The sequence below is a fragment of the Danio rerio genome, chromosome 11, assembly GCF_049306965.1.
Source record: "Danio rerio strain Tuebingen ecotype United States chromosome 11, GRCz12tu, whole genome shotgun sequence".
NCBI classification, from domain to species: domain Eukaryota; kingdom Metazoa; phylum Chordata; class Actinopteri; order Cypriniformes; family Danionidae; genus Danio; species Danio rerio.
This window is the reverse complement of record NC_133186.1, coordinates 18,729,672-18,740,302: the sequence shown is the minus strand read 5'-3', so window position 1 is coordinate 18,740,302 and position 10,631 is coordinate 18,729,672. Positions and strand designations below refer to the sequence as shown.

General features: G+C 36.7%; 1 protein-coding gene across 1 annotated transcript; it reads right to left on the bottom strand.

Annotated features, from left to right (window-relative positions):
* Window positions 1–767: 767 nt before the first annotated feature.
* On the bottom strand, window positions 768–10,305 carry kbtbd8 (kelch repeat and BTB (POZ) domain containing 8). The gene is given in 4 exon segments (NM_001110030.1): window positions 768–1,437; window positions 2,883–4,000; window positions 9,043–9,250; window positions 10,259–10,305. Coding segments are annotated over 4 exon segments (1,806 nt in total). The 5' UTR covers window positions 10,275–10,305; the 3' UTR covers window positions 768–973.
* Between the last annotated feature and the right edge of the window lie 326 nt (window positions 10,306–10,631).

Genomic DNA, 10,631 nt, shown 5'->3' with positions numbered 1-10,631 from the left:
TGTTTTGGCCGTCAACAAATTGCCCGCTTTTGATTTCAGCTACAAATTAAGCTGGTATCCGCGTTTATTTTTTTTCCTTATCTTCTCCAATATGGAGACTGAGTATAAACTTGTAACCTCACTAAAGATCTGGCTGGTGATGCGAAATTGCAAAGATATAGATTTCAATGTGGAAGCTGGGCACATAATAAAAGCAAATGAAAATTTTAAACTGCTGTGAAGTTTAAGTCAACACACGAAATGACTTAAAATAAATGAGAAGACTTTTAAAAAATAAACGACAGCCACCTATGTGTTCATCTTGGCAAACAAGTTATTTCCATTAATAATCGAAAATCCTCTAACTAAATTCTTAAGCAAACCACAGAAAGTCTCTTAGTAGGTTGCATTGATCAACCGCCGCATCTGCAAACCTGAAAGACATGACCATTTAAAAACTCAGTATTCACACTAACAGTGAGCAAACTTGCTCATCATACCCGTATGAATATTTATAGCTTTAAATATTTATTTTTTTCACCTATTTTACTTTAATTGTACTCGTCTGTTGACATTCTGCTTGTCCTTAAGGACATCTACTGCTCGCGATCACCCAAGCCAAAACAGCAACAGAAACTTTAGATAGAATGCAGCAAAAAATGACTCAACATCTGCCAAAAAGAGAGAAAACCCCCAAAGATAATTGCACTTATGATTCACTTTTGAAACTGTAAAACAAGCGATTGTGTGGGTGCTTTGTGCACAATTGTCAAACGTAAAATACTGCCTTTTTTTTTTTTTTACTTTTTCGAACAGCACCCTCAAGTTTATTGATTGGAACCTTTAACGCTTTAAGACTTCCCCTGCAGTTCTGCTATTGGGGACACAGACAGCACCATGTATTGAGTAGTACCACCATCCAATCCTCCAAAAATATTGATCTGCTGTCTCAAACAGCACGTTGTGTCGTAATCTTCCCCCCCCTCCTCGCTGCTCACAGCACTTTCTGAAGACACTGAGGGTATAATTTGGCCACCACGCACTCAAAATGGCGACCAAGGTCCCAGAGGCGGTCCGGCGTCTCATAGACCTTTGTCCAATGGTCAGCTTCATCATCGTACTGGTAGAGTGAGTTCTTGCGGCTGGTGCGAAACACGTGTTCTTCGACCATGACCTGCGTAGCTCGAACGAACAGATGCAATCGGCCCTGAAGCAGAAGCACCTTTATGTAGGGACTGGTTGCTTGGTCGAAGGGAAGGTCTCTTTTGCGGCACCATGTGTTCTGCTCGATGTCATACACCTCGACAGTGAATGTGCGCTGGTGGTTCCTGCAGATGCCTGCTATGTAGTAGATGCAGTTTTTGTGCAGGGCAGCCAAACCTTGAGTTCGGGGAATGTTCATGGACGGTAAATGGCCCCAATAGTCTTTGCGAGGGTCGAAACAGAAAAAGTACTCTCCTGCGAAATAGTCATAAGATGATCAATATCCAAAACTGCTAACATCAAAATGTTTAAATATAAAATGTAGATTTTAAAGGTAGTTCTTTGTTTTGCTCAGCACCAAAATTAAATGAAAAACTGTGGATTTAAAATGAAATTCACAAACCAGTTTATGTACCATTTAATCACAATTTATAAATTAAATGCCGATATTAATAATTTTAATTAGCTTCAGTTGCTATCTTAATTCTAGTCAACCCAAATCTTTTTATTTAATACTTAAGCTTTACTTAAAAAAAAAACAAATAAAAACATATTTAATAGTTTTAGTTATGACTCCATTACTTTTTTTTTTACAATTGAGTACAGCAAATTTGTGTGTTATTATTTATAAAAAATAATGTATGATTTATAATTGTGCATGTTTCAATAATTGATTGTGCAATGTAAATGAATCTTTAATAATTATTTTATATTACTGTTTATTATCTATATTATATATTATTATTGTAACATTTATTAACTGTCATTTAGATATTATGTCAGCCTTCTTTTTAATATATACATAAACTCAAATATATCATATTTTAATATACACAAACAAGTTCTAGTTTTTTTGTTTTTGTTAACCACAATACATTGTACTGATCTTATTCTACAATGTCGAAGTGCGCTCCTTTTAGTGATTGCTTTAAAACTTCTGATTCAGTTGGCTATGGGAGAAATGAATAAGAATTATAAATGGCAGAAAATAATATAATATAATATAATATAATATAATAGGAAAATATCAATTTGCAACATCAAGCAGCATAGCAATGCTTTTAATGTATGAAAAAAATGGAAGTGAATGAGACTGGAAGTCTTAAGAAAGAGATTCAAATGGCTGTGTCCATTCGTACGCAAAGAATAAGGTGAAAAGACACACGCCAATAATCTTTTAACAATAATTAGTTAACGTTTTTTTCTTTTTAAGTATTTACATTTATTTTAAAGTATTTTTTTACTGATTAAACCAAATTGGTGTTATATTACATGTTACCATTTTTTACTTGTGAAAGCACTGTGCTTGTTTCAGTGTGTAATGCTGATTTCTAAATAAAATTTTTAATTCATAATTCCAAATATCACAAAGCACCACATTATCAGAACTTGCAAAAAAAAAATAAAAAATATTGAAAAAGTTTTTTTGGGGGGGGAAACATAAGTTGCTGTTTACATATTCCTTTCCAAACAAGCATTCTATGACATTTTCTGTTGCAAACTTTCAGCGGTTAAAATATCAGCACATCCCTAAGAGTAAGTGCTACTCTAGCTCTTTACTGCTGATTTTGCTGAGAGAGGTTAACCTGCCTGACCTTATCATCTGAGCAAAGCTAAAAGACACGACAGGCAAATGAATTACAAGGATATATGCATTTGTACAGCCTGATTTTAGGTGACTCTGCAATAACCCCACTCACCTTGCAGCACATAGATGCGGTCCTTATACTCTATTGTGCTGTGAAACTCCATGGCCACCGGCATGGGGCTGACCGCTGTCCAGCAGTTGTCTCTGGCATCATAGCACTCCACGGACTTTAATGCATTACGTCCATCCCCCTCATACACTCGACCACCCAGAGCGTAAAGTTTCCCACAGCAGTGCACTAGTCGGCAGCCGATGCGTGCCCGTAGCATGGGCGACCTTGGAAGCCACCTATTACCAGCGTGTTCATACTGCCAAAAGTCGCTTTCTGCACGGTGATCAATGCACACCTCACTATTGCTCGGCCGATAGCCTCCAGCAATGAAGATGTCATTTTCTGACGAAATCAAAATGCCAACCTCTCGGAGGTCATTGGGCGGCTTGCACAGCTTGTACACCTTCCCGGCGGCAATGTCCAGGCAAGGCACGGTCTGCTTCTTCCCTGAATGCTTGTGAGCAGCATCGAAGCAGATGATCATCTCAGATGCAGTCATACCAAGCCTTTGAGAGCAACCATTGGTGCCATTGAGCCAACTCTTATCCAAGGAATCCCTAGACAAGGCCAGAGCGAAGGCTGGAGGTATACGACTCAAAAAGGCCTCTTCCAAAAGTGGCAAGCGAATGCATTTGGCAAAAACCTCCGGTAAATCGGCTTCCCGACGTGAGCAATCATACTCCAACCAGTGCACAATGCTTTCATACACATGTTCCTCTTTCTCCACGTTCAGATCGTCACTGTTAAGAATGCTGACCAGCTGATCTTTGGTCAGATGAAGGAACTCTTGCTCGCCCATTACACATAGAAACTTCTTGCGGATGTAATCCTGTGAACGCTCTCGCAACTCCTGGTGACCGTAGGCATCTGCAAACATGAAGACCCCAATGCAGTTCTGAGGGTCCAAACGGCTGATCATGAACTGGGCACATTGGTCTTGGAGGGCTGGGATCTGGAAGATGCTGGCAGCTGTGAACAGAGCCTGCACGTTCGACTCTGTGAGAGTGACCCGTGAGGTGTAAGCATAGTCCAGAACCAAATGCATGGACTCTGACTCCACGCCAACAATCCGCACCTCCCGCTGACTGCTCTCTGTAAGGCCACTTGTGAACATAGATCTGGCAAAAGACAAAGTACCATTAAAATGTGTTTTTATTTCATGAAAGTCTTTCAATTGTATGAGTTGCTGACTGCAATTAAATTGTAAAGAAATATGTGTTTATGTAACAAATGAAGACAGCATGAGTCAATGATTTATTTTAATTATTCAGCCTGACATGTTTACTGAAAAGTGCTTTTATTTTACCCAGACATTAAAAAAGAACATATTTTAGAGCGGTAATCCCAATACCGTGAAATCTTATACCAGTCCATGTTTTCGAGATTTTTATCTCTATTGGAATCAAAACACTTTTTGCTGCAAAGCCATATGCATTTACAGGGCTCAACAATAAGGGATGCCCGATGGACCCGTGCCAGCGTGCGAAAGCGTCTCGGCGCAGTCGACAGAATCGTTACTGACACTATTAACTGCAACTATTTGTCAACTTGTGTTTAAATACAGTTTAAATACAGTTTTTTATTGCTTTTATATTTTCACATATTGCTTTTCGGTTTCTTTTTTTTGTGATTGGATTATGTGCGAACATTTTTTTTTTAACCTGAGAACAACCAGTACAGCGAAGAGGTGGTAGGATAAATAATGAGGCTTAAGGATAACATATGTTTCTAACGCCTTGGAAGCAGACATTTACGTGGGTGCAACGCACCAAAAAATTAAGCAATGTTTTGCACCGTTTGCTGTCAGTTTGGCAAGTCAGCCACCTTTTTAAAAAATAATTTAGAACTGCAATAAAACACTTGCACATTTTTCATACTGCTCTTTTTCTTTGTATAACACTTTGATTTTTGCTCATTATACATTGATTTTAAAAATATTTATAATTTACATACGCAAACATTATTTTTGTCATATTATTTAAAAGATGCGGCTAAGAAACAGCTATTAACATATATATATATTTTTTTATGTAACCAGTAAAAAGGGCAGAGTAAGTAAAAATCTAAATTACTGGACCGATTGGGTCAGTTGAATAAGTCCTTAGTCGTCGAACCCTGATTTATATGTTATATATCATACTCAAAGTCTACTGTAGGCATAGGACGATAACCAGTTTGAAAAAGTCAAGGTTTTAAAACCTCAATTTTCTGTCATACCATTCTTACAGTATTTACAAGTTTTTTTTTCCCATTTATTTTAGCTTTTTAACCACACATCAAGTGACATCATTACTGTTAATGACATATTTACTGTTGTAAAATATTTTTTTGTTTATTGTAAAATATTTTAAATGTTTTTTCAGGGTATATACAGGAATTAGCAAGTAAAATTCAATACCTTTTAAGACCTTTTTAAGAGTCTTTCCATTCATTTTAAGACCTCATTGACACTTTAGGTCTGAACCGGTAAGATTGGCAGGATTTTTAATATATTCACAAAATACTGATTGTAAGAAACTAATCCTAAACTAAAACATTATTCATATACCTCATAAAAATGTAGGTGTCGCCTATAGAACAGCAGAAATAATGATGCTACGTTGGTTTCTGCAGTAAACAAAGCAGTGTGGTATCAAATATAGCAGAATTGTATCGATTTCATAAACTACACAGCATCCCAAAATTTCTAACTTTTGCATACAACTTTAATTATACAACTGCATAATCAAAAATGATGCAAAATTTAATAGTTACAGTAACAGTTTAACAGTAGCAGCATTTAAGACTTTAAATTGATTTAACATACTTTAAGACCCTGCGGAAACCCTGTTCTTAACATAAAATAGTGCGGTCAATGTTTTTTTTTTTTGTTTTGTTTTTCCCCAGACAATTAAAAAAGAACATATTGTAGAGCAGTAATCACAATACCGTGAAACCATGACATTTTTATTCAAGGTTATCATACCATCAGAACCTCATATACTGGCCTATGCCTAGTGAAATGTGACCTGGGTTTTACAGGTGCATATCTCTCAAAGATGAGACATGTTTCTACAAATGATTCTCCAGGTATGCCATACATTGCGCCTACTGACTACTGGCAATATCCTTTACTATCATCAATTCACAAAACATCAGTGTCTTTTTTCAGGGTCCATATTGAAATAGGTGTTTTGCTCATTAAAAAAATGAGATACAAACCATGAGGAGACCCATGAATTTATAGTTTACAAAGTTAAAATGCAAAGAAATAAATAGTAATTTAATGCCCTGCAACATTTGTAATTTCATATACATATAACTACAATTTATATCATTATAGAGATAATCGTGTTCATATAAACACTAAATGAGGACTTTTCCCTCAATCCCCGGGTCTGAATGCAGAATCAATGCAGCAGGTCTCTGCCCTGTTAATTTTAACCATTAGCCCTAACGGTAATCTGGAGGATATAGGCGAACAGCACCACAGCGATGCGTCTAAATGTGAACGAACTCCTGATAAAAGACGACGTCTGCCATTCTCCAATTCTCGTACTGCTCTCCTGACAAAAATTCTTGCAGCACACACACATATTTGCTGTATCGGCCCTGACAGGATCGCAGGGAAAAACATGCAACAAACCCCGTGGATCATGGAAACAAACACATTCGAGCCTTCATGAACGGCTAAATACTCATGCCGCATGCCGTGGGTCCGCAGACGCATCTCACCCAGTCATCAACGTAGGATTTCACAGCTGAGCTTAGCAGTGGCAGCCAGGTTTGCATTGTCTTCGGAAAGTAGTGCTCTCATGAATAATTAAGAAGCCGGATCTTCTCATATGATAAGAAAACTCCGCTATAAATAATAATGAGAAATCGATGCGTCATCTTTGCACTTGCAGTTCTGCGCTACGTCGCCGATTTTAATCCAGCCCCAAAAATCATCTGCTGTGCGTTAATAACTCAGTAAGTAACCACGTTCCTTATCATTGTCGATATGCTTGATTGAGAGTCATTGTGTATTTTGCTTTAAATCGCCTCAGGAAAAATATTACATGTGTAAACCTTTCCTGCTCTGTCTCTGTTGTGTTAAGAGATATCAGGGGAGATTCACTTATTACTCCAGGGCCGAATAATGTTAGTTTCGGGGTGAACTCTTTTCGTTGTAGCTAGTGAATGAAAGAGGACACATGTAACTTGGTCCAAAATATTAATTACTTTCCGTGTGATACAAAAATGTAGTCACCAAAGAGGGAACATCACAGAAAATGATCTCATTGCTTAAAAACCGCTCCTCTTTTCTCTCTTTCTTTGTCTCACACACCCCAAACTGCAGCCCAGTCCCGTTGAAGGACACGCACATTTTACAACACCTATAAACATAACGGTTGTTTGTAATCTGATTATTTGTTATTATTAACGAGTTGCTGGTCATGTGTTGTTGATGCAAGCTGTATTCAGTTTGATCGGAATATTCATATTGATTATAACGAGCTTGCGTGAGAGCTGTCACCGCACACACACACACACGCTGTAGCACGGGGGAGAGGCGAGAGGTGAATCTAGTCAAAGGGGCTCTTAACTAGCTGCTCATTCTGTCTTTATATTCTGCTCTGTGTTTGTCAAAGTCAGCTCAATGCAGGTTTTGTATCAAAATCTGACTCTGATGGCAACTCTGCCTCTACAGTTGAGTAAAACTCTCAGTGGTTTATCATAAACTTTTCATCAATCATTTTCCCGCGATTGACGGCAAGAACGAGCGCAGACGCGTCTGATTGACAAGCAGCACCTACATGTGACATGGTAAAACCCCAAATAGGATGAATCTGTGCCGCATTTTCTAAAGGTACTACCTGTATTTAGCTGTTGGCTTGTACGGTGGCTCTAAACTGTCAAAACTCCTCTGATAAAGGCTTTTTCGGACATGACATATTTGTCCATGTGTACATCACTGTAACATGTTTTATTCATGATGGTTTCAGTTCTTAGCTCTTTCATTTTCATCTTATTTAAATATATTTATCTTGCTTGTTAATTAAATACCATATTGTTATTTAACTATTATTTTTATGTAACAATCAACTTACATGTTCATTTGCAATAAAGAAAAGGAAAATTTTTTTTGCATGCTGATTTATGTGAAATGATGAATATAGGTCTATAATCACCTTGAAATTTTGAAGTTATAGCTTTTTTGCTTTGTGTATAGGCTATTCAGTTCATAAGAGCAGTTCAATCATTTATGAAGTTTGCTGTAAAAAAATATAACAATTTAAAATATTTATGATTATCGGCCTATACATATCGGCTATCGGCCTCCAAGTCTGAAGAATTATCGGTTATCGGTATCGGCCAAAAAATCCATATCGGTGTATCCCTATCCACCATCATGGATGTGGCATTTGAAGTAAAAACTCAAAACATTAATTCACATAGAAAGTATATGTTAACATTATATTGAAACATCTGTTTATATTTTCCAAAACAACCAACCATAGAGTTATGTGATCAGAAAAATAGTAATCTATTTTTTTTAGATTTTAAATGAAGAAAATTAACCTGCTTTATGGATGTGACCAAAAAGTCTGGGAATTTACAGTCTACAACATTGTAGAAATTCTGTAAATTAAATTCTGCACAACCCAAAAGAAATAATGATAATCAAAAGGATAAGTGTTGGATTTTATTTTACATTTTTGCAATGATGAGGAAAAGCTTCATTATGGATGTGACATCTCTCTGTTAGGGATATGACATATGTGAAATTGCCACTTGTGTGACTTTGGTAAATTAAACATAATTGTTTGAAAACACTGACAGAGAAATTCTTGAGTATTTTACAGTACTTATACAAGCCTACGTACACATGGTCATGACAAAAAAGTTCTTTTGAATCTTTAATAATTTAATAAAATTAGTTTCATGTGAGCTTAATTTTTAAGTTCATCTTTAAGTTTTCAAAAGTCAAAGGGAAATAAAATGTGCAGTAATAATTAGTGGTTTCAGACAAAATAAGTGAGGAAAAAAATGACTTGGCTAATAAGTTTAACTGTCTAATATGTGTATATAAAACATAAAAAAATTAAATGCATATTAACGTTGTACTGTGGTGTGTCTTTCCTTTTCTGAAAATTTTATACTGAATGGTTTAGAGGTGTGTAATCTGTGCTGCTACCTGAAATAAGGACTGATGGCAGCAAGAACATTTCTGTGACAAGAGAATGTCTTCCCATGGTCCACTTCCACGACAATGTCAGTCAGCTGAGCTTCGTCGTACAAGGCTTTTAGCTGCTGGAGGATGTTACAGGCATGCAGGGCATCTACCCCGTTGTAGCTTGTGCTTGCTGGAGTTCCATTCTGTACTTGTAACAGCTTTCCTACGTCTATGAGACAAAAATGCAGAGACAGCTGAGATGATGCAATGTAATCCAAGTATGAATTATTTAGCCCTTCGGATTACATACATTTCTCAATGTTACAATTATATGAACAAGGTGAATTTTAAGTTGACTCTAAATTTGAAAAAGTCAGAGATCGAACCCTCAGTTTTAATGCAAATACTTAGAAATTTCTTTTAGTCAGTTTTACTTTCTCTAGCCCTCTTTTTACTGAGATGATATACGTGCATTTTAAATAGTACTTGATTTTAACTGAAGTCAGAGACTGAAACACTGAGTTTCAATCTAAATCAACCACTTAATAAACTTCAGTTAAAAGAATATTAAGTAATAAACTCAGTTTTTATACAAAAAGCCTGTCACACAAGTTCTTAACGTTACTAGAGACAAAAGATTTTCATTAACCAATATCAGACTCCAGATGGTATTTAGAGTATAACTAGGTATGAGCAAAAAATGTATGTTTTAGAGTAATGCTTTGGACAGCCACATACAATTAATACTCTTTAATTAATCTGATCGAAGACGTGTGCTTAGTTACTACGAGTAAGCGAGTCTCGGTGCTTAACTTATTAACTGTGCTAATCCAGGTGCTGTTTTACCGGTTAGCACAACATCAGGCTAGTCCGGTCTCGAGTCATTCAAACATGGGCTAGGACTCTTTCATAGCAGGAAATAAACAATGACAGCGAATTAAAAATGTAAAAAGGAGACAAATACACGACGATTAATGTAGTTGAGAGAGTAATATCATAAAACAGGGAGCAAATAAGCGAGTGTTTACACACTCTCGCCGAGCTAGTCACGCTAGCCGCTACCTCTCCGTACTTTTCTGCCTATATACAAACAACAACAGCAGATTACCGTATATATGAACAAACCGTCTAACTCAATCGCATACAGTTAAAGCTAGTTACTATTACAGATAAATAACGCGTAAACCGGCTAAAAAACTCTTGTAAATAAGTTTGGATTTTGAAGAGAAGATCTAACCTCCACTGGCAGCCATTCTCCCCAATCTGTTCACGGCGACTGGGAAAACGTCACTAATGGAATGGAGCCCCGGAAACAGGCATTAGCCAATCAGCTTCGCCCAATGTTGGCAACAGCCAATAGGGCTTCGAGGCCGCCTGTTTTAGCAAAATAGTTCAAAGCAGAGTTTATATTCCCTCAGGAGCGGCGTTGCCTGGGTTTGTGAGCAACCATATGAATATGTTTTTGAGATAAAATGTATATATATGTTAATAAATCATAGATAGGATGCACATTATTCATGAGTTAAGGGTCCAAATGTAAATAGAGAATATATGGGTCAGGAGTAAAAACTTTATTTATTTATTTATTTATTTTTTAAACAAAAATAAAT